Source organism: Zootoca vivipara, chromosome 13 (assembly GCF_963506605.1).
Source record: "Zootoca vivipara chromosome 13, rZooViv1.1, whole genome shotgun sequence".
Classification (NCBI taxonomy): Eukaryota; Metazoa; Chordata; class Lepidosauria; order Squamata; family Lacertidae; genus Zootoca; species Zootoca vivipara.
This window is the reverse complement of record NC_083288.1, coordinates 15868736-15892419: the sequence shown is the minus strand read 5'-3', so window position 1 is coordinate 15892419 and position 23684 is coordinate 15868736. Positions and strand designations below refer to the sequence as shown.

The window sequence follows — 23684 nt, the reverse complement described above, 5'->3', positions numbered from 1 at the left end:
GCTAGATAAATCCTAGGAGAGCTGACATTTTGTCACTAGAAAGCATTCCAGGCCCTCCATCTCCCAGATCCCGGCGAGCTTTAGAAGTAGGAGAGCAAAGAGCTCAAAGACAGAGGGCATGTTGCAGAACCCCTAGAAGTGACGAATGATTAAGTGAGAGAGACAGGGTGTGTGTGTGGAGTTTCGCTCGGGACAACGCCATTATCCAAGAGGCTGGGCAGAGGCGGACCTAGGTGCTCCGACGCCCGGAGCAGCGCACATGCTGTGCACTCGGGGGCGGGGCCATGGGGGCAGGGCGAGCGTCCGAGGGGGCGTGTCACCCATGGGGGCAGAGCAAGCTGCCCATGGGCATGGGGGTGGAGTGAGCCACCCATGGCAGGCTGCTTCCTGGGGGGGGAGGGAGTTGCGCTGTTTTGCCAGCAGCCTTCCTCCCTTCCCTCTTACTTTTGACAGCTTTGGGGAGGCTTTCCCCTCCCCAGGAAGCAGCCCGGGAGTGGGGGTCAGTGGCGTGCCGCCCACCCATGACTCCCAAACATACCTGCCAAGTTGCTGTCGGAGAAATAAGGGACCGGGCCGGAAGTAGCAGACCGGAAGTCGCACTGCAGCCATTTTGGAACTGGGCAGAGCAGCATCAAAAGTCGCTTCTGAGCATGCTCCGCCCAGTTCCAAAATGGCCGCTGCACCAGAATAAACCGGGGGAAAACAAAAAAATCCATTTTTTCAGCTAGGAACAGCTGGAAAAACGGGGATTTCCCGGGGAATACGGGAGACTTGGCAGCTATGCTCCCAAGCCTCCCCTGAGCTGTCAAAACGAGGGGGAGGGAGCAAGGCCGCTGGGCAAGGCGGTGCAGTTCTGCCCCTTCCCCGGACTGCTTGGGCTAGGCTTGGGAGTTGCGGGTGGGCGGCGCGCCGAATGTCACTCCCCTCAGTGATGAAATCCGGGGAGGACCGCCCCCTTCTTCCGCCCCTGAGGCTGCGTTCTCTGTCTGTAAAGATTGAAATAAAAAAGGACGGTAAGAAACTTTTCCTTGTCTTTATACTTTCCTGGGCAACCATCCGGGAGCCGCTGACAGCACCATGACAGCGTTTGTTTGATGTCCCCATTTCTCACAGGGACAATGTTGGGGTGGAATCCCACTGCTCTTCAATTCTAAAATAATGTGGGAGGGAGGAAGCAGGTATTGCAACATCCCACACTGACCAGAGGTACTTCCTCACGGCTGTTCCTCACTTTCCCCATTTGTTCTCTTCCCATTCTAGAAATCAAGATTGAATATGTCCCCAAGCAAGGTGAGTCCTGGGTGGGCCCTGCCATCCTTTGAGGCTGGGTGGGTATGAAAGCCGGAGGGTTTTCCCAATATCCATTAAGAAACAGAGAGTAGAGATGTGAAAGCCCGGGGGGGCACAGAAAAAAAACCCCAATTATGTTTTCCTGATTTTCCCAATTTTTCAAAAACAAATGAGGGAGGGAATGGAAAAAAAATGAAGAAGTAAAACCCATCAGAGGCAACTTCCATTTGTTTGCAGCCTTGTGGGGCAGCAGGCAGTGAATAGCTGTGCTGTGGGGAAAATGTGGGTCTTAATTTAAGGTATTAAATGTGGTGGTGTGGAGAAGAGGTTGTCTACCATTCCCCCCCCCCTCGAGTCGTTTCTGGTTTCTCCAGAGCCCCCCAAGATCCACTTGGATTGTTCCGGAAAGACTAATGAAAACACCCTTGTGGTGGTTGCCGGGAACAAGCTGCGCTTGGACGTGTCCATCACTGGGGAACCAGCACCTGTGGCCACCTGGCTGAGGGGTACTGAGGTAGGCATGGCTGGGGCAGGAGGGAGCATGTCGTGAATTCTGTGCTCAGTGCCTCAGCTCCAGGGTTGGAAAACCTGAACTGTGTAATAATAATAATAATAATAATAATAATAATAATAATAATAATAATTTATTTTTTGTACCCCACCCATCTGGGTGGGTTTCCCCAGCCACTCTGGGCGTCTCCCAACAGAATATTAAAAACAGGATAAAACATCAAACATTAAAAACTTCCCTAAACAGGGCTGCCTTCAGATGTCTTCTAAAAGTCAGATAGTTGTTTATTTCCTTGACATCAGATGGGACGGTGTTCCATAAGCTGGGTGCCACTACTGAGAAGGCCCTCTGCCTGGTTCCCTGTAACCTCACTTCTCACAGTGAGGGAACCACCAGAAAGGGCCTTGGAGCTGGAGCTCAGTGTCCAGGCTGAACGATGGGCTTGGAGACGCTCCTTCAGGTATACTTGCTTGCTGGAACAACGTCCCCTCTCCTCATGCCTGCCTGTCCTTCTGGTATACAGGGCCGAGGCCGCTTGGGCTTTAAAGGTCAGCACCAACACTTTGAATTGTGCTTGGAAACATCCTGGGGGCCAACGTAGGTCTTTCAGGACGGGTGTTATGTGGTCTCGGTGGCCACTCCCAGTCACCCGTCTAGCTGCCGCATTCTGGATTAGTTGTCGTTTCTGAGTCACCTTCAAAGGTAGCCCCACGTAGAGCGCATCGCAGTACTCCAAGCAGGAGATAACTAGAGCATGCACCACTCTGGCGCGACAGTCTGTGGGCAGGTAGGGTTTCAGCCTGCATATTAGATGGTGCTCTAAAATCTCTTAAGCTGGTCGCAAAAGAACTTGTCCAGTCCTACTTGCACACTTACTTCTTACTTTTTAAGCAGGTATTCTATAGCATGTCATTGAGGCAACCTTCCAACACTTTGACTTCACCCTCAAAGGGGTACTCCTTCATTGCCTCCCAAGGCAGATGGATGCCAGCAACAACACTGACACAATCCTAATGAATTAGTGGCGGATTGAAACTGGACTGTCCTGTGTCCGCACAGTGTTCTACGCCATTAGTTGTTCTGCGATGTTTCCCCACTGCCCCTCTTCCAAACTTTTGTGGGGGTCCTGCCCCCTTGGTTTCATATACTCATCCCCAGTGCCCCCTACTCTATAAAAAGCATTGCTTGGAATAGTGGTTTGCACAACCCAAGATAATAATACAATGAGATTCAAAATGGTAACAATTAATAGCACATTTATTTAAAATCCAGATAAAACGATATAGCTCAATTCGTTCAGCAAAAATGATGGACTCCATCCAGTGATATCAGCTTTTCGAAGTCTTTTACACCTCTGGTGCGCCCTTGCCCCTTAACACCCCACTAGGTGATCCCACTGCCCTGTAGGGGACAATATTGCTCACTTTGGGAACCTCTGGTTTAAACAACACCAAAGCAGAAGTCATCTGTGGCTGTCGGGCAAGAACACTTAGAAGAACATTTTAACCCCTACCCAAAAAATCTAGTTACAGGTAGGTAGCCGTGTTGGTCTGACGAAGTCAAAACAAAATAAAAAAATCCTTCCAGTAGCACCTTAGAGACCAACTAGGTTTGTTATAGGTAATTACATACCATTGGATCTAGGGTGGCCTTTTTAAGGAGCAGCCAGACCACTGCGTCTTAGTGCCTTTCTAGTTGCACTAACAGCACAATTCTAACCACCGTGACTCACTAAATTATGCGGAACTGCACACCCTATTCAGTGGAACTTACTTCTGGGTAGACGTAGTTAGGATTGCAGCCTTAGTTCTCAGTGAAATCCTTTTGCTTTAGTTTCCACATTTAAACCAGGACTGATGCCCCCCCCCCCAACATTGATCTCAGCTAACTTAGTTTGGATCCAACCTCACGTGCTCTTTTTCGGAAGAGCACGTTTTAGAACCCAGTTTGCACCATTGTGAGAGCTCGAGATTTGTTTCTGCTTTTGACGTTATAAACATATACAGTGGTACCTTGGTTTGTAACCACTTTGGATTCCATCCGTTTTGGATTCCAACCACATCAAACCTGGAAGTGCGTGTCCCTTTTTTTGGATTACAACCCAATTTTTTTTGGGGGGGGGGAGGCCCCATTGGCGAAAGTGCGCCTTGGGTTACAACGGATTATGGTTGTAAACCAAGGTACCACTGTATCGACTCTGCACGGTGCAGCTTACACAGACCTTCCAGGTGTCCCTATTTTCCAGGGACAGTCCTGGATTTACAGAAGCCGTCCCCATTTCTGATTTGATCCCAGACGTGGGTGTAGCTAGGACTTTTGTTATGGGGGGGCAGGACTTCTGCTGGGGGGGCAGAACCGACGTGATTGGTCAGTTAGTTCTATTGTTTTATTTGATGGGGGGAACAGCTGCTCCCCTGCCCCCACGTTGGCTACGCCCATGCTCCCAGAGTGGCCTGCTTTTCCTTAGGACATCTCTATTTTTGTTGGAGAAATGTTGTAGGCCAGGGTATGGATCCACCGAGCCAAGGAGTTAAGTGACTATACAATCTTTAGAAGAAATCTGAAATCAGTCCTGTTTTTTAAATGTTTAATCATAGAATTGTGAAGTTGGAAGGGACCCTCTAGCCCAACCCCCTGCATTACAGGAATCTCAACTAAAGTCTATGCTTAAAAACCTCCAAGGAAGGAGAGTGCACAACCTCCACTGTTTTATTCTGTTTTTCTATAAATTGGAAGCTGCTCAGCGAGGCTGGGGCAACCTAGTCAGATGGGTGGGGGTATTATTATTATTATTGTTATTATTATTATTATTATTATTATTGATATTAGCTCCACCCAAGGCATGATGGAAGTATCGGCTGGAAAAAGATAGACCTAACTTTTTACAAGGACAGGAAGGAACACTATAGACAGAATTATTGTCACACTCAGGAGGAATAAGGCTATCGCTTCACCTATAAGTTTATAAATCGTTTAATGTGTCAAGACGAATGGATGTCGTTCATATTGCAGTTGTTATATAAGGGGTGGTTATTTTGAATGGAATGGAATGGAGAGGAATAAGATCTTGGAACGCAGAAACAAATTAAATTATCAAACCATCAATTCTGGCATGCGGGAGGCCACCTAAATTATATAATTTGGCATCTGAATGATTGGGATTAGTAATTGCATTGTAACCTGGCGTTGTTATAATGAGGCTACCACTGGATTATTGAAAATTAATAAAAATTATTGTCAAAAATATTATTATTATTATAATTTAGGATGTCCCTATTTTTATGGGAGGTTACGCGTACTTCTCCACTTGGCTCATCTTTGCTCGCTCTCCCACACTCCTCAGGTCTTTGCGGAGAAGGAGGGCCGGGTCCGTATCGAGGAGAGGAATGAGCTGAGCAGTTTTGTGATAGAGAGTGCCGAGCGCTCAGACGAAGGGAGCTACACCATCAAGGTGACCAATCCGGTGGGGGAGGACATAGCGACCCTCAATATCAAGGTGGTGGGTGAGTAACCTGGCTGGCTGCAATTGCGGGGCAGGTCTTTTAGTCCTGGCTAGCCTGCCGTTTCAGGGACCCAGGTGGCGCTGTGGGCTAAACCACTGAGCCTAGGGCTTGCTGATCAGAAGGTTGGCGGTTCGAATCCCTGTGACGGGGTGAGCTCCCGTTGCTCGGTCCCAGCTCCTGCCAACCTAGCAGTTCGAAAGCACATCAAAATGCAAGTAGATAAATAGGAACCGCTATAGCGGGAAGGTAAACGGTGTTTCTATGTGCTGCTCTGGTTTGCCAGAAGTGGCTTTGTCATGCTGGCCACATAACCTGGAAGCTATACACCAGCTCCCTCGGCCAATAATGCGAGATGAGCGCGCAACCCCAGAGTCGGTCACGACTGGACCTAATGGTCAGGGGTCCCTTTACCTTTACCTTTAGCCTGCCATTTCACTGCTCCCATCTTACTCCCATTGCTCCATGTTTTTTGGCAGATGTCCCTGATCCTCCGGAATCCGTGCGCATCACTTCGGTGGGAGAGGACTGGGCCATTTTGGTCTGGGATGTGCCCAAATACGACGGCGGCATGCCTGTGACAGGTAAGAGACCTGCGAGTATAGGGTGGCGTACAAATTGTGCATATTACTATGATACCGTGGCTATAATAATAATAAAAAATTATGCCCTTCACATGCCCAGTTCAGGATATGTGCATATCCCTCTTATTCAGATGAATGCCCATAAGGGTGATGACTTATGTCATCCCTGTATCATAATTTGATGAGCTTTCATTAAAGATTAGATAAAATCTTGCTTTCAAAGAGATTTGATTAAAAAAACCTCACGTGCAAAATGATTTCAAAATTTTTATTTATCAGTTTTTTGACCGTTTTTGAAGTCCCTGTAAGCACTTCAAAATTGAACCCAAGCTTTAGAGTCACATATATACAACATTACATAGGGTCATCAAACACACAAGGAAGCTTTTTTTAGCTGCAGTAACAGTATAGATGCCACTAGAGGACGATGTTTTGCTACCTCTCCTGTAGGTTCTTTTCCCAGCATGTGGGCAGGGTCCCAAAAAGGGGCTTTTACCTTGCGCAGGTGTGACATTTGTATACCCTATGTTGCTAAGAACACTCCCCATTGTGGAATGTGGTGTTCAAATTTGATACGAAATACAGTGGTACCTCTACTTACGAATTTAATGCGTTCCGAACACACATTTGTAAGTCGAAAAAATTTGTAAGTCGAATCCCATAGGGATGCATTGGGAGAAAAAATTCGTAAGTCGAAGCAACCCTATCTAAAAATTCGTAAGTAGAAAAAATCCTATCTAAACCGCATCCAAGATGGCGGACGGAGCTCCATTTGTAAGTAGAAAAATTCGTAAGTACTGTAGAGTTATTTGTAAGTAGAGGCACCACTGTATATATAGAATTGTTAATACAATTTTATGAAATGGTAAAACGGCATACAAAAAAAATTAAAACGGTTTGTGCGTAACCTTTTTTAATATTTCAATGGAATATACCTCATTTTAGTCATTAATAGGCAAAAGTTCATCCATTTGTGTTACAGGAAATAATTTTTGAGAAAGAAGAAAAGGAAAAGTAATCACCCTAATGCCCATCACAGATTACAAGAACATGTCCATTCTTTTCAAAATCATTTTTTTTTAATGGGTATGTGACCACCTCCATCAATCACTCTTGCACGTGCCTATTCAAAAGCATTTCCATTTTTGGTTTGGGTTCTTTTCCCCCCTTGGGAGAGAAATTGGCTCAGTCGATTTCACAACTCCATCGCCTTGTGTAGCTCTTCTCAGTAGCATAAAGTTCTTCTGAATCTTACCTGCGAATGCACCTGAGATGGCATAGCTGGGATCACTGGGGATCCCTTGTCTGTGGGGACAGTTGTTGTTGGCAGGGAGACGATGGAGGAGTGCATCTTCGGTGGTGAAGTCAAACTGTTGGAAGGTTGCAGCCAGCGTCTGCTGTAGAGATTGATATGGGAGAGACATGTTTTGTTGCGGCTGGGGCAGATAAAGGCGTCCGGTTGTGCTGCTGTAGATGCGCCATGGCGTGTCTTCTCTCCGTGCTCCTCCCAGCGGTCATTCCTCCTCTGGTCACAGCTGTGGATGCCCAACCTGGCTGCCTATCTCCAGACACTGTAGTCACCCTCAAGAGTGGTGGGGTGGATGTTGCCAGCCTTCATGTTTGCAGACACCTTTGTAACTCAAGAGTTGGCCTGGTGCCTGAAGGCAGCTCCCCACAGGGCACGTCCTTGGAGATCCTGCCATCTTCCATTCTGTGGGCAATCTCTGGGGAGCTGGTATCTCCTCCCGTTGACCTCATTTTCCCCCCCTTTCTGTCTCAGGGTACCTGATGGAGCGCAAGAAGAAAGGAAGCATGCGTTGGATGAAGCTGAATTTCGACGTTTTCACCGAGACAACCTATGAGTCCACCAAGATGATTGAGGGGGTGCTGTATGAGATGCGTGTCTTTGCCGTCAACGCAATCGGAGTCTCTCAGCCCAGCCTGAATACCAAACCTTTCATGCCTATTGGTGAGTGATTTTTGTGTGTATGGGTGGGAGGAGGGCGCTATTGATCAAGAGGTGGAAAGAGACAAGAGTATAATTAATAAATTATTATTGTTATTATTATTATTATTATAGATGTCAAGTTTTCCCTTTTCTCGTGAGGAAGCCTATTCAGCATAAGGGAATTTCCCTTAAAAAAGGGAGAACTTGGCAGCTATGGTGTTTGTGCATATGTGTAATTGCTCTTCTGCTTCCTCCCTCCCCTTCAGCCCCCACTAGTGAGCCACTCCACCTCACCCTGGAGGATGTAACAGACACCACCGCCACTTTGAAGTGGCGTGCTCCAGACCGGATTGGTGCAGGGGGCATTGATGGCTACCTCATTGAGTACTGCAAGGAAGGAAGTGAGTATCGGGGTCAAGGGTCTGGAAACCGAGCCTATTGAGGAATGGTTGAGGGAGTTGGGTTATGTTTGGCCTGGATAAGAGAAGACTGAGAGGAGATCATAGAATCATAGAGTTGGAAGAGACCACAAGGGCCATCCAGTCCAACCCCCTGCCAAGCAGGAAACACCATCAAAGCATTCTTGACATATGGCTGTCAAGCCTCTGCTTAAAGACCTCCAAAGAAGGAGACTCCACCACACTCCTTGGTAGCAAATTCCACTGCCGAACAGCTCTTACTGTCAGGAAGTTCTTCCTAATGTTTAGGTGGAATCTTCTTTCTAGTAGTTTGAATCCATTGCTCCGTGTCCGCTTCTCTGGAGCAGCAGAAAACAACCTTTCACCCTCTTCTATATGACATCCTTTTATATATTTGAACATGGCTATCATATCACCCCTTAACCTTCTCTTCTCCAGGCTAAACATACCCAGCTCCCTAAGATTTTCCTTAGATTCCAAAGATATGGTAGCCATCTTCAGGTGTCTAAAGGGCGGTCACATGGAAGATGGACCGGGCTTGTTTTCTCTTACTCTGGACGGTAGGGCCCGAATCAATGGCTTCAAGTTACAAGAAAGGAGATTCCAACTAAATGTCAGGAAGAGCTGTTCAGCAGTGGAAAAGGACTTAGAGCCTGGGGGTTGGTGGTGGGATGATGATGAGTGGTCAGAGGGAGAAGACTGGGTGGAGGAGGTGTCAGAAGCTGAAGAGGCAACAGGGCTCAATGAATTGACAAAGTCTGTAGCAGAGAGAATTCCAAAATCAGAGGCAGGAGAGGAGGGAGGCCAAGATGACTCTGATGGTGAAGAGGCATGGGTGTCTTCCCCTCCTGCTGTTACGATATCCCCTCCCCACTTGTCTCCCAGAACCAGGAGAGGCATGAAAAGAGCGACGGATAACTTAGCTTTACATAGGTGTAGTCTCAGATTGCTTGGGGGAAACCCTGGAAAGAAGGGGACTTAGGGAGCTGTGGGGAGGCAAGGACCTTCAATCTCAGCAACTGCTTCATGTAGGCAAGACCTACCAGAGATGAGTTGCTGGGCTTATTAGGACTGGCACTCCTGCGCACATGCTGGTTGTTGTTTTTTCCTAATAAAGAGTTAACTCCAACTTACACAGTGTGATTTATTGCTGGCTCGCTCCTGTCATCCAACACCCTTTACCCTCTAACCTTGTGTTCTCTGCCCCCAGCCGACGAATGGGTAGCTGCCAACACAGAGCTGGTCGAACGCTGTGGCTACAAAGCTAAGGGACTTCCTACAGGGGAGAAGCTTTTGTTCCGGGTCATTGCAGTCAACATCGCTGGCAAGAGTTTACCAGCCACCCTTGCGTCGGCGGTCACTATCCGAGAGATTGTCCGTGAGTCAAGTTGTATTTCTTGAGCTGTGAACCCTTGAGCTCCCTCAATGTCCTTACCTGGGCCTTGCTGCCTTGTAAAGGGAGCCTGCCGAGGCAGAACATACAAGAGCTTCCAGTTTCACTCCTCCAAAGGTTCTTGGAGAGCCAGACTGAGATGATGTCCATGAGCTAGATGTGCTTGTTGCTCCTAGTCGCTAGGAATTGGGAGGAGGGGGGAAACTTGATTCCGTTGGCATTTAGAGGTGGATCTATCAAATTTGCAGTTTCCGAAACCAAAGAAGAACTGATGCACAGCTGTCCTTCGACATTCGACATTCATACTTAGTCATATTTTGCAATGCGATTCTCCTACCACAGTTTACAAAAGGCACATATTAGGTGGAAGTGTGCGTGAAAGTTATTATAGCCATGGAAATAGTATACAAGAATCAGGAGAAATGGCTCGCAGAAAAAGTGTACATGTAAATGTGTTTGTTAGGAGAAATTCAAACTGAAACGCTGAAGAATTTTCACGAGGGTTTAAAAACCGCAAATTGCTGCAGAAATAGGGAGAAATTGATTTAAGGCTGGAATGTTAAAAGACATTGCCAAATTATAAACTTAAAAACACTGAAGGAGTTGAGTCTAGACTTACAGCAAAATCCTAACCAGGCCTGATGAGAAGTAAGTCCTATTGAATTCAATAGGGCTTACTCCCAGGTAAATGGGGGGTGGGAGGTTATACACGAGATATACCCACTGAAATCAGTCAGACTGAACTTAGTTGTCATAAACTCATCCCATTTGTTTCAGTAGGTCTGCTCTGAGTACGACACATTAATCTAGATCCAACCCAAGGTGTGCCTAAATTGGCTTTGGGAAGTTTGGATCCCAACCACCTGCTATCTTATGCAAATTTTATGCAAATTTGAGTCATGAGCTTGTGCGTGTCCTTTATATACACTGGTACCTCGGTGTGTGAATACAATTGGTTCCAGAAGTCTGTTTATAAACTGAAGCGTTCATAAACTGAAGCGAACTTTCCCATTGAAAGTAATGGAAAGTGGATTAATCCATTCCAGACGGGTCCGCGGAGTACTCAACCTGAAGCATACTTAACCCGAAGCATGGGTGTAATTGGTTCCGGAAGTCTGTTCATAAACTGAAGCGTTCATAAACTGAAGCGAACTTTCCCGTTGAAAGTAATGGAAAGTGAATTAATCCGTTCCAGATGGGTCCGCGGCGTTCTTAAACCGAAAATTCGTAAACCGAGGTGTTCATAAACCGAGGTTCCACTGTACTTAGTCATGTCTCTGTTTACCATTAAAGCCCTTTACGTGCTCCTTATAGTCCTAAATGGATTAGGAATTCAGTTGGCAAAGGATTACCTCCTCCCACATGAACTTGCCTGTCCTCTGAGGTTCTTGAATTAGGAACATATTTCTATATGCAACCCTTGCAACTTATGAGATGTGGTAAGTAAGGCCACACAACAGGACCTTTTCTGTGGTGACCTCCAGAGCGTGGAATTTCCTGCCCCGTGAGGTTCGTTTGTCTTTCCTTACCCGTGCTCTGCCATTAACCAAAGAACCTTCTTTCCAATCTAGCCTCTAATTTATTAGCCCCCTAAGGCTAAAGGCTGAGAAGTTTCTGGTCTCTCCGAAGAGAGACACTACACACCATTCATGCCATCAGCAGCCGTACAAACGTTTTAAATATATAAATGACCCCATTACACCATTCACGCCATCAGCAGCTGCGCAAGTGGCTTTTAAACAGAAATTGCTGGTGTGAGGGGGTACAATCCAGATCAGGACCCCTGGTGGAAGTGGTGGGAGAGGGACTTTACCCACACTGTGGCCCCAATATGGATCAGGGCCCTTGCACCTCCTGATTTCAGCCCACTCCTTATTTTCTCTTTGAAAGCAGCTGCTGCTGAAGCGATAAGGCTAGGATGCAAATAAGAGGTGATATTTTGCCCCTGCATCTCTGTGGGGGGAACTATATTTGTCTGACGTTGGTGGGCTTATAATTTAAACCCCCACATTGATTTGGAATGAGTAGAGGTGTGTAATTGGGACCAGGACCTCTTCCTTGGCTTCTACACTTAGTCCTCCTCCTAAAGGTTTTGACCTTTAAAGCCCTATGCGGCTTGGGACCCTCATACCTACGGGACCTGGTATGCCCAGCGGAGGACCTTAAGGTCCACAAACAACAATACTCTGGGGATCCCGAGCCATAAGGTGGCTAGATTGGCCTCTACTAGGGCCAGGGCCTTTTCAGTATTGGCCCCAACTTGGTGGAACGCTCTTTCACAGGAGACCATGGCCCTGCGGCATTTGTCATCTTTCCGCAGGGCCTGCAAGACAGAGCTGTTCCGCCTGGCCTTTGGGTTGGACTTAGTCTGACCCCTGTGTTTTCCTCCCTCATGGCTTGGATTTATGGACTACTTAAAATCAGGCTGCATTTTAAATTTTAATACTGTATTTTAATCTGTATTTTAATTAATTGCTTTTTATGTTTTATTGTAATTTTATTGGTGTGAGCCGCCCTGAGCCCGGTTTTGACTGGGGAGGGCGGGGTATAAATAAAATGTATTATTATTATTATTATTATTATTATTATTATTATTATTAAGTCGGCGCCAGGAGTATGCTGGTCAGATGGGTGGGGTTATAAATAATAAAATTAATAATAATAATAATAATAATAATAATAATAATAATAATAACAACAACAACAATAGACTTGTTGTTGTTTAGTCGTTTAGTCGTGTCCGACTCTTCGTGACCCCATGGACCATAGCACGCCAGGCACTCCTGTCTTGCACTGCCTCCTGCAGTTTGGTCAAACTCGTGTTCGTAGCTTCGAGAACACTGTCCAACCATCTCGTCCTCTGTCGTCCCCTTCTCCTAGTGCCCTCAACCTTTCCCAACATCAGGGTCTTTTCCAAGGATTCTTCTCTTCTCATGAGGTGGCCAAAGTATTGGAGCCTCAGCTTCACGATCTGTCCTTCCAGTGAGCACTCAGGGCTGATTTCCTTCAGAACGGATAGGTTTGATCTTCTTGCAGTCCATGGGACTCTCAAGAGTCTCCTCCAGCACCACAATTCAAAAGCATCAATTCTTCGGCGATCAGCCTTCTTTATGGTCCAGCTCTCACTTCCATACATCACTACTGGGAAAACCATAGCTTTAACTATACGGACCTTTGTCGGTAGACTAAGTGCCTACAACTCCCATTCTTCCCTCCCTCTTATTCCACCCCGGCTTACCTGTGGGGACCCTCCATTTTTTCACAAGCCGATCCACTTGCTTTCTCTCTCGCCTTACAGAGCAGCCCAAGATCCGCCTTCCTCGCCATCTCCGGACGACGTACATCAGGAGAGTTGGAGAACAGATCAACTTGGTGATCCCATTCCAGGTGAGCAGCCGGCTTTGGGGATCCCGCCCACCGTGGAATTCACGTTCCCCCAGAAGAACGTTGAGGGACATTTGAAGCTTCACTTGAAGCACCTTCCTCATTCAGGTTCTGCATCATGCTTCATGTTCCTATCACAATTTTAAGTAAACAAACAAACAAACAAACAAACAAACAAACAATAACTTACCTACGCAGTCTTTCTGTCCGCCCTTCCTCTCAGTGCTGTTTCTGGGCTTGTCAAAACTCTTCTCTGAGCTTTGAAGGCTAACCTGTGAAAGCTCTCTCCAAATACTTCCCGACCATGAGATCTCCCATTGAGGAAACGCCAGCCCCATTAGCCTGCAACCTTCCTACCAAAAGAAGGAGGTTGCCCCGAGCAACTGGAAAACTTTGTTTTCAGAAAACAGCCAGAGCCTCCTCATCCCAGCATCCTAGGAGTAACCATCCAACGGCAGTGTTTGCAGACTCCACTTCCCTCTGCAGTCTCCCATTCGGGGCCAAGCCCAAATGTAGAATGTATGCCTACAACATCCTGCCAGTTTGTTTTCCTCATGTTTTTTTTTGGGGGGGGGGGGTCTTTCCTTGATGAAGAGTGCAGGAGAAGTCCGAAAGTCACTCATTTTTTAGGTGATGTTTTGATTGGCACTCCTAATAGAGCCGTACCTTGGATCCTGAACGCCTTGGTACTCGGACGTTTTGCCTCCCGAACGCCGCAAACCTGGGAGGGGGGTGTTCCGGTTTGCAAACGTTCTTCGGAACCAGAACGTCCAGCGGAGCTTCTGTGGCTTCCGAAACCACACTTTGGTTTTCGAGCATTTTGGAAGTCGAACGGACTTCCAGAACGGATTCCGTTCGACTTCCAAGGTACAACTGTAAAAGGTTTCCCAGCTGTGGGTTTTGAATTTCCTCCCCCTATGGACAAACAGAACTTCCTTTTATTTATTAATTTTTAGACACATCAAACCAGGCATAGGCAAACTCGGCCCTCCAGATGTTTTGAGACTACAACTCCCAACATCCCTGACCACTGGTCCTGTTAGCTAGGGGTGAGGGGTGTTGTAGTCCCAAAACATCTGGAGGGCCGAGTTTGCCTATGCCTGCATAAAACTATTCATGCACCAACCAGGAACTCAGCTGGGAAAAGCTTCCAGCTCTGGAGCAAAATGTGGGGAGAAGTGGGGCAGGGTGGGTGGAAGGGATGCCACTAGAATGAAGGCCTCTGTGGTAATGCCAAGCCTTTGATCATCTCCAGGGTAAACCCCGCCCTGTAGTCACCTGGTCAAAGGATGGGAAGCCTCTGGACCCCAAAGAGATCAACATCCGCACCACCGACTTGGACACCATCCTTTTCATACGCAAAGCTCAACGGCACCACTCGGGCTTCTACGAACTCTCGGTTAAGATTGAAAACATGGAGGACAAGGCCGTCATCAAGATCCGGGTTGTTGGTAAGGAGGACCGGCCTTCCTTTGAGATTTCATCGTTGCAACAGCAAATTTACATTTTTTTTTTAAAAAAAGCTAACCATGTTTTGGGGGGTGCAGCTGGGGCAGGTGAATATGGGGGAGACTGTGTAGAGGGGTGTGTGTGTGTGTGTGTGTGTTGTCTTGAGTTCTCTTAGAATCATGTGATTTTAGAGCCAAAAGGACATTGGCGGTCATCTAGTTCTGTCAATCAACCGGCGTCTATTTCAGTGGTACCCAAATTGTTGGGCCACAGACCCCAGAGCGCCTGCGTAACCCATCCAGGGGGTCCGTGGCACCATTCACGTAACAAAAACTACCATAAAACAACAACAACAACAACAACAACAATTCTTTATTTCTTTATTTATACACTGCCCATCTGGCTGGGATTCCCCAGCCACTCTGGGCTGCTCCCAACAGAATATTAAGAATAATTTAAAAAGTGATAAAACATCAAACATTAAAAGCTTTCCTAAACAGGGCTGCCTTCGGATGTCTTCTAAAAGTCAGATAGTTGTTAATTTCCTTGACATCTGATGGGAGGGCCTTCCACAGGGCGGGCGCAACTACTGAGAAGGCACTCTGCCCGGTTCCCTGTAACCTCACTTCTCGCAGGGAGGGAACCGCCAGAAGGCCCTCGGAGCTGGACCTCAGTGTCTGGGCTGAACGATGGGGGTGGAGATGCTCCTTCAGGTATACTGGGCTGAGGCCGTTTAGGACTTTAAAGGTCTAATGATATCATAGAGATATCAAAATTTTCAAAAGTAAGGGGTCCACGGTTTGGCTTTTGGAAAACAAGGGGCGCTTGGCTACTTGGGAACCACTGGTCTAGTTCAACACCCCACCCAACTCAATGCACGAATCTTGTAACAGAGAATCTTAATTTTGTCTTTGGTGAGGTCCACTCTTGCATCAAGCAGGTAGTCAGAGAGGGAGAAGAAGAAACTCGTACAAAGGGCCTAACGTTTTCTATGTGTTGCACAGACATTCAAAGGGAAGGCAGTAGCTGAGTGTGCACACACCGCAGAAGTAAAGCCCATGACTTCAACACCTCCTGGGGACTGTGGTTTGTTAAAAGGTGCCAGGATTCTTCAGGGGAAAGCCATGTGCTGTAAGGCCCTAAGGAAGTCAGATTAGCCTCAACTACAGCCAGGGCTTTTTCAACATTGGCCTGGTGGAATGCTCTGTCTCATGAGACCAGGGCCCTGCGGGATTTGATTTCTTTCTGCAGGGCCTGTAAGACAGAGTTGTTCTGCCTGGCCTTTGGCCTGTAATGAACTTGATCCCCTCCCCCTTTTTCCTTTTTCTGATGAGGCGACATTTTAATTTTAATGTTGTATTTAATCTTGTTTACGCAGGTGGCGCTGTGGGTTAAACCACAGAGCCTAGGGCTTGCTGACCAGAAGGTCGGCGGTTCGAATCCCTGCGACGGGGTGAGCTCCCGTTGCTCGGTCCCAGCTCCTACCAACCTAGCAGTTTGAAAGCACATCAAAGTGCAAGTAGATAAATAGGTACCACTCTGGCGGGAAGGTAAACGGCGTTTCCGTGTGCTGCTCTGGTTCGCCAGAAGTGGCTTTGTCATGCTGGCCACAAGACCTGGAAGCTGTACGCCGGCTCCCTCAGCCAATAATGCGAGATGAGCGCCGCAACCCCAGAGTCGGTCACTACTGAACCTAATGGTCAGGGGTCCCTTTACCTTTACCTAATCTTGTTTTTCAGCTGTATTTTAATTGTTTTATATTCGGTGTTAGCCGCCCTGAGCCTGGTCTTGGCTGGGGAAGGTGGGGTATAAATAAAATAGTAGTAGTAGTAGTATTACTATTACTATTACTATTATTATTAAATGTGGGGAGCCAGCTCCTGCCCACAGGCTCACAACAGACTGGCGAAAGGAGCAGGGGGGGAAGAGGGAAGCAAGCATTGGAACAGCAGTTTTGCTCTTCCCTTATCTGGCCAATGGGTGGGGGGGCCCAGCTGGTCTTTACTATTCCATTATAATCTTCCTGGAAGGCAAGAGGTGCAGCCAACCAGTGGCCCTAAACCCAAAGCCCAGAGGCCTTCGCTTCAGCTCTGCTGTCCCAGGGCAGCTGGAGGATGGCCTGGCAACTTAGAGGGAAGCAAGGGATGGGCACAGTCTCTGTTCTCCCTCCTCCCTTCTTGCTGCAGCTGCTAAATTGTTAACAAGCTTTAATCCAGGCTTGCTCCATCAGTCTCCTCTCTCCCCGTGGGAGACCGAGATGCTCCCAACTCCCAGGCCTGAGAAGAGAGACAGGAGGGTTGGCAGGGCACTAGGCAGCCTTCAGCCAGCTGCACAGCGACCTCAGAAAGATGCTAGCCATGGAAGCAAGGCACCTCCTCGTCTGGCTGGGGTGGCAGCTGCCTCCTGGCCTCTGCCCCACTGGGGTTCTGTCTAAGGAGACAAGAAAATAATTGGATTCAGTTTGCATTTAAAAGCAAACATCCCAACAGACCCCATTCCGAAACAATGCACAAACCGAAACATGGCCGTCCTTCGAAAACCAACCCTTTCCTGAATTTTGCAGTGCAGCTCCCCTGCCAAGGAATGTGTACAAAAATGTTTGTACTAGGGCAGTGTTTCTCAACCACTGTTCCGCGGCACACTAGTGTGCCGCGAGACGCTGGCTGGTGTGCTGCGATGTGCGGCGACGAGAAGGGCGATTTGCATTGTCACGTGCCTGGCGGCCGCCAATATACACCACTAACCCGCTGGAAAGCAATATTTCTCCTCCTCTTTCCCAAAGCTCAATGCAAACGAGCCTGGCGGCCGCCAATACACAACACTGACCCGCCGGAAAGCAATATTTGGCAAGTGTTTCTTACAGTCATAATTATAATATAGGGCGGCACAGAATTAAATTTTTTAACCTTTTTAATGGTGGTGTGCCTCGTGATTTTTTTCACGGAATAAGTGTGCCGTGGCCCAAAAAAGGTTGAGAAACACTGTACTAGGGTGAAGCAAATGCGTACATAAGTGAAAATAACATTCAAAAACGTGTTTTTGAAATTAAATTCTTTCAACATACAGCAGCACAATACAGATAAGTAATGAAATACCCCACCCGACCCCAGAAGCTGGGCAATAAATGCAAGATAACATCCAAAGAACACAATAAGTTCTTACCCTAGACTACCATTTGTATAGAAGGCGATAAACATTTTATGTTAACCATTTCCTTGCCCCCCTAACGTGAGGGCTGTCCTCTGTTTTCATTTTTAGCCATGTAAATAATAAAGCCACACCATACCGGTAATAAAGCCTGGGTAGCTCAGTCGGTTAGAGCGTGGTTTTGCTAGCGCCAAGGTTGGAGGTTCGACCCCTGTATGGGACAGCTTCATATTCCTGCATTGCAGGGGGGGTTGGACTAGATGACCCTCAGGGTCCCTTCCAATTCTACCATTCTGTGATTCAATCAGTTCCAAAAGGGTCAAACCTTGTGCTTGAAAAAAAATGCATGATACTAGGAGAAATCGCTTTTCAAAAATTAGGCAAAATTGCATACAAAAATGCACGTATTAGGAGGCATTTGCACTAAAAAGCAGATGAAATTTCCCGAGAACTTCATGTTTTCACACCCACCTGCCTCCACACACTGATGTGGAAACGTGCAAAAGAATTCAGAGGAAAGAGAAACTCAGAGAAACTGAAATGGACCAATTTGTCCATCCCTAATTCTGCCTCTTCCATTGGGAGACATGCTTGGTGTCCCCAACCAGTCTCTTACCCCCCCCCCCCCCGCCCTGCCCCGCCTGTCCTGACCTCCTTGGTGCCTGGCACCCCTTCCTCCTCCCCCCCCCTGGTCCCTCTCTGCCTGTGTCACCATCTCTTATCACCTCCCACCCTTCCCCCATGGTAAGAGGGGAGAGATCATGTTCTTCCATTCTATATTTAAGCTTCCCCCTGATGGTTTAAGCCAGATGTCACCTCTCCCGACACCGCCGAAAAGCCCCCCCCCTCTCCCTCACCCTCCCCAGACATGGGCACTTTCTGATCAGCCGCCTCCTCTAATCCCAATTTGGCTGGCGGAATGTTTGAAGTGAAATTTAGCATCTTCCGAGAGTCTTCTGGGAATCTGCCTTTGAAAGCGGAGCACGTTGGAGAAGGTGCTAGCCGCAAATCCATAGCTGCCAAGTTATCCCTTTTTTACAGGGATTTTCCCTTATGCTGAATAGGCTTCCTCGCGAGAAAAGGGAAAACTTGGCAGCTATGCGCAAATCTGCCCTCCGGCCCACACCCCCCACACCTTCCTAGCGCCAGCGGACAGGGCTGGGTCTCTCCGTGTTTGTGTTGCATGTATCCACCGTGTATTGAATTAGCAGCTTCCTGCATCTGTTTCAGCCAGGGCTGCAATGACACCTCACCTTTGGGTCGTTTCGGGCTATTGTCTTACCAGTCTTAAGGGGCTCCCCTCTTGAGATGATATTGTGTATTATCTACCTAACTTTGAAATGTGACAAGCCGGCCTTGCTGGATTTCCTTGGCCTGCTGAGTGGAGCCCTGGACTTTTGCCCCAAAGCCTGCTGACAGCATTTTAGCAGGTTACAGAAGATGAGTTCAATGATTCACTCACGCTATCCCCATTTAATATGGTCTAGAGCAGGGGTGGCCAACTCCCAAGAGACTGTGATCTACTTACAGAGTTAAAAACTGGCAGTGATCTACCCCCTTTTTTGGGGTTCAGGTCAAAGTTGTTGAGCTTTTTGGGGGAAGAGGAAAGCCCCATTTTTTAAGGCATTCAGGTCAAAGTTGTTGTTGAGCTTTTTTAGGAAGAAGGAAAGCCCTGTTTTGGGGGTGCAGGGCAAAAAATGAGCTTTTATAGGAGCGCCAAAGTTGTTGAGCTTCTTTGGGGGAGCCAGTGATCTACCACAGATGTCCGGTGATCTACCGGTAGATCACGATCTACCTGTTGGACGTGCCTGGTCTAGAGCAGTGTTTCCCAACCTTGTGCCTCCAGCTGTTTTTGGACTACAATTCCCATCATTCCTGACCACTGGTCTTGCTAGCTAGGGATGATGGGAGTTGTAGTCCAAAAACAGCTGGTCTAGAGCAGTGGTCCTCAACCTTGGGCCTCCAGATGTTTTTGGACTACAACTCCCATCATCCCTAGCAAGCAAGACCAGTGGTCAGGAATGATGGGAATTGTAGTCCAAAACATCTGGAGGGCCACAGGTTTGACATGCCTGGTCTAGAGCAACCTTGGCTCTCCAGATGTTTTGGAACTACAACTCCCATGATTCCTGACCACTGGCCCTGTTAGCTAGGGATCATAGGAGTTGTAGTTCCAAAACATCTGTAGAGCTAAGGTTGCCTATGCCTGGTCTAGAGAGCTGCTGGGTCTATTGTATTTGCTTATATCATTTTAGCAATTGCAGGGAACCTTTGCTTACATCGTTTTGGCTAAGGGGCCATTCGCTGTTTATCCATAGTGATGCAGCCCTTATTGTTTTCCATGCCTTCTGTAGAAAAACCAGGTCCAGCGCACAACGTGATGGTGAAGGAAGTGTGGGGCTTTAATGCCTTAGTAGAGTGGGAGCCTCCCAAGGACGATGGGAATTCAGAGATTACGGGCTACTCCATCCAAAAGGCTGACAAGAAGACCATGGTAAGGTCCTTTCCCTATTGGGCTTCTGCTTCTAGTAGTGATGAATCAAAGTCTAGTAATGGGCTCGATTTCTCCCCTGGCTCTCGCTGAGAACATGTGCCAGTGGCTACCTTGCAGCGTTGCAAGATACTAACCGAGGCAGGACATTGTGAGTTGCCTGCAGTGCTAGTCCTACTCAGAGAAGACCCATTGAAATCAACTAATAGGGTTAACTAGGTCCATTCATGACAATGACTGCAATGGCTTCTAGTCCATTTCCAGGACCTGCTTAAAGCCCTTCACTGAGCCTAGGGCTTGCCGATCAGAAGGCCGGCGGTTTGAATCCCCACGACGGGGTGAGCTCCCGTTGCTCGGTCCCAGCTCCTGCCCACCTAGCAGTTCGAAAGCACGTCAAAGTGCAAGTAGATAAATAGGTACTGCTCCGGCGGTAAGGTAAACGGTGTTTCCGTACACTGTTCTGATTCGCCAGAAGTGGCTTTGTCATGCTGGCCACATGACCCGGAAGCTGTCTGTGGATAAACGCCGGCTCCCTCGGTCAGTAAAGTGAGATGAGCGCTGCAACCTGAGTCGTCCGCAACTGGACCTAATGGTTAGGGGTACCTTTACCTTGACCTTTACTTGTCTTGTACTTACCTGTGCATGAAGATCTTCTGCGGTGGGCCTCCGCAGATGCCCCTGCCATCTAAGTTGAGAGGTGTCCAGAGGTGAGAACTTTTTGGTGACAGCACACCAGTTGCAGAATGCTATCCCTAGAGATGTTTGCTCAGTGCTGGCCTTATAATCCTTTTTGACAGGGGCAAATGCTTTAAACATCCCCCCCCCCGTGAGTTCTTTAGGCTGTGTTACGCATCTAAAGCACACAACTCTCTCCAAAGAATCCCGGGAACTGTAGTTTAGCCCCTCATGGAGCTACAGTTCCCAGCACCCTTCGCAAACTACTGTTCCCAGGATTCCTGAGGTGGGGCAACTCATGTGCTTTAAACACGCTTTAAATATATGGTGTGTACCAAGCCGCCAATGCAGTTTTAGACCCTGCTGCTTTTGTGAGTTTGGTTAGTATAATAAACACTTGCGACAAATGAATACTGAATAGTTGCGCAAAAGGGAAGCAGCCTCCCCTCCTAAGTTAGTGACCCCAATTCAGTCAGAATTAATTCATACAAACACGCTCAGATTGCTCATTTACTGCTGACACTATCAGAGAGAGAAAGAGAAAGAAGGAAAGAAAGAAAGAGAACTTCTCCTACCACTGTGAAAGTTCACATTTTGCCAGCGGCAAAATTCACAGCAGGAAGACCAGGCAGCAGTTCCAAGCCTGCTACAAGAGCAGCTTCAAAGGAGCATAGATCTTGTTTCTGGAGGATATGATGTAGTTACCTTCCATTTTCTCTCTCTCTCTATATATATTAAGAAGATATATATCCTCTTATTTTAGGCTACAACCTTTCAGAGTAAAAATAAAAACCCAAATGACAAATTTGCAGAAGTACAGCACAGAAAACAAAATAAAAAAATTCCTTCAGTAGCACCTTAAAGACCAACTAAGTTTTTATTTTGGTATGAGCTTTCGTGTGCATGCACACTTCGTCAGATACACTGAAACAGAATCAACCAGACCCTTATTTATATTCAGAGGGGTGGGGGGGTGGGAATGGGTGATGGGCTGATAGGAGTGGTGAACCTGTTGATGGCTGTTAACGACTGCTGATGACTGCAATTGGTCCTGCCGGGGGGGGGGGGAGGAAGCAAGGCACAAAAGAAAGCTAGATCATGCATAATGAGGCACAAAAGAAAGCTAGATCATGTATAATGAGATAAGAATCCGATATCTCTGTTCATCCAAGGTGGCTCCGTGGTTTTAAGCTTGGTAATGAGTCCCAATTCAGCAATTTCTCTTTCTTGTCTGTTTCTGAAATTTTTCAAACAGCTGCTTTGAGATCTTGTATAGAATGTCCTGGGAGATTGAAGTGTTCTCCTACTGGTTTCTCTGTCTTCTGGTTCCTGATGTCAGAATTTTTTTATTTTGCTTCGACTCAGACCAACACGGCTACCTACCTGTAACTAGCACAGAAAACAGCACGTAGAAAACAGCAGCAGCAGGGGAAACTTTCAGCCAGATAAAATAATGCATAAAACAGAAAAGCCGGGCTGATTTTTTTTAAAAAACAAAAACCCACGATTCCCTTGCCTACTGCCAAAATGGCATCAAGCACTTATGCACAATCAGGGAACCTCAATCCTACATCGCCTCTCATCCCACTTCTTGAGCATCTACTCCTTCCCTCTATGTGGACCCTACACACCTCTCTGTTGTTTGGGGGGGGGTGTCACCTGTGGCTCAGATCCTTCCTCCCTTGCAGCTATTTCTCTGACCGTCCCTGCTCTCCTTCCGCAGGAGTGGTTCACAGTATACGAGCACAACCGCCTCACCCGCTGCACGGTGTCTGACCTCATCATCGGCAACGAATACTACTTCCGAGTCTACAGCGAGAACATCTGTGGGCTTAGCGAAGCTCCCGGGGTCTCCAAAAACACCGCCAACATTCAGAAATCCGGTAAACGCGGTGGAGCCAGATGGTGGCTGGAATTTGCTCTAGCGGTCAGGGATTGGGGCCACCAGGGCTTAGCAGAAGGGGCTGCGGTCTGCACCTTTTAGACTAATACACAGAAGGGAATTTTGTAACCTGCTGGCTTTCACGCTTCTGAGTGCTCTGGTGTAGTTCTTGGCTAAAAAAAAGAAAGCATCAAAATATATTAAGATGCATATTTTGAGGAGAAATATTCAATTGAACCAGGGCTTTCTGGGCTCTGGGCTTTAGCTGTTTTTGGACTGCGGTTCTGTTATGTACTGAGCTGAATCCTAGAACAATAGGATTCAGAATCAGCAGTCTGATTGGTCCGCAGGAGCTACCCAATCCAACTCCAGGTGGAAGTGAATCCTCAACCTGATTGGCCTGCAGGAGCAGCCAATCAGGCGGCTGGCAGAAGTGAATCTGCAACCTGATTGGCCTGTAGGAGCAGCCAATCAGGCTGCAGGCAGAAGTCAATCCACAACCTGATTGGCCCACAGGTGTAGCCCTGAAGTAGCCAATCACGCCAGGCCCATTGTGTAAATAATGTATATAAGCAGATGGTTTTGGGAAAAGAGCCGTTCTTCTCTTCTTCTCCTTGATGACTATGAGCTGAATAAAGAGCATGAAATTCACTCTCGACTCCAAGTATATTTCAGGTTCCCATCGTCCCTGACCACTGGTCCTGCTGGCTAGGGGTGATGGGAGTTGTGGTTCAGGGCCAGCTGGAGATGGGACTTACCCCAGGTTAAGTCTGTATAGGATTGAAACCTGACTCATGGTTTTGGGCTACTTCATGCAATGCATACTGGCTAGATGTTTTGGTTGTATGTTGCTCTGGGTTGCCTTGGGCAAGATAAAATGACTAACAAATGTTCATCATCATCATCATATTTCAAGGGGAAATAATATATTCAATGAATGCATATTTAAATGCGAATTTTCATGCAGGTTTAACACGCCATTGGCAGATTAGTACCCAAAACGCGAAAGCC

The 23684-nt window shown here is 47.4% G+C and overlaps 1 protein-coding gene across 1 annotated transcript in view; it reads left to right on the top strand.

Annotated features, from left to right (window-relative positions):
- MYBPC2 (myosin binding protein C2) overlaps positions 1-23684 on the top strand; it is a 68911-nt gene that overhangs the window by 40893 nt on the left and 4334 nt on the right. Inside the window, exons 16-26 of the mRNA XM_035134682.2 lie at positions 1261-1290; positions 1665-1804; positions 5145-5304; positions 5781-5885; positions 7666-7854; positions 8100-8234; positions 9463-9630; positions 12944-13032; positions 14285-14480; positions 19980-20119; positions 22515-22674. Coding sequence (XP_034990573.2) covers positions 1261-1290; positions 1665-1804; positions 5145-5304; positions 5781-5885; positions 7666-7854; positions 8100-8234; positions 9463-9630; positions 12944-13032; positions 14285-14480; positions 19980-20119; positions 22515-22674 — 1512 coding nt within the window. The remainder of the gene's footprint in view (positions 1-1260; positions 1291-1664; positions 1805-5144; positions 5305-5780; positions 5886-7665; positions 7855-8099; positions 8235-9462; positions 9631-12943; positions 13033-14284; positions 14481-19979; positions 20120-22514; positions 22675-23684) is intronic.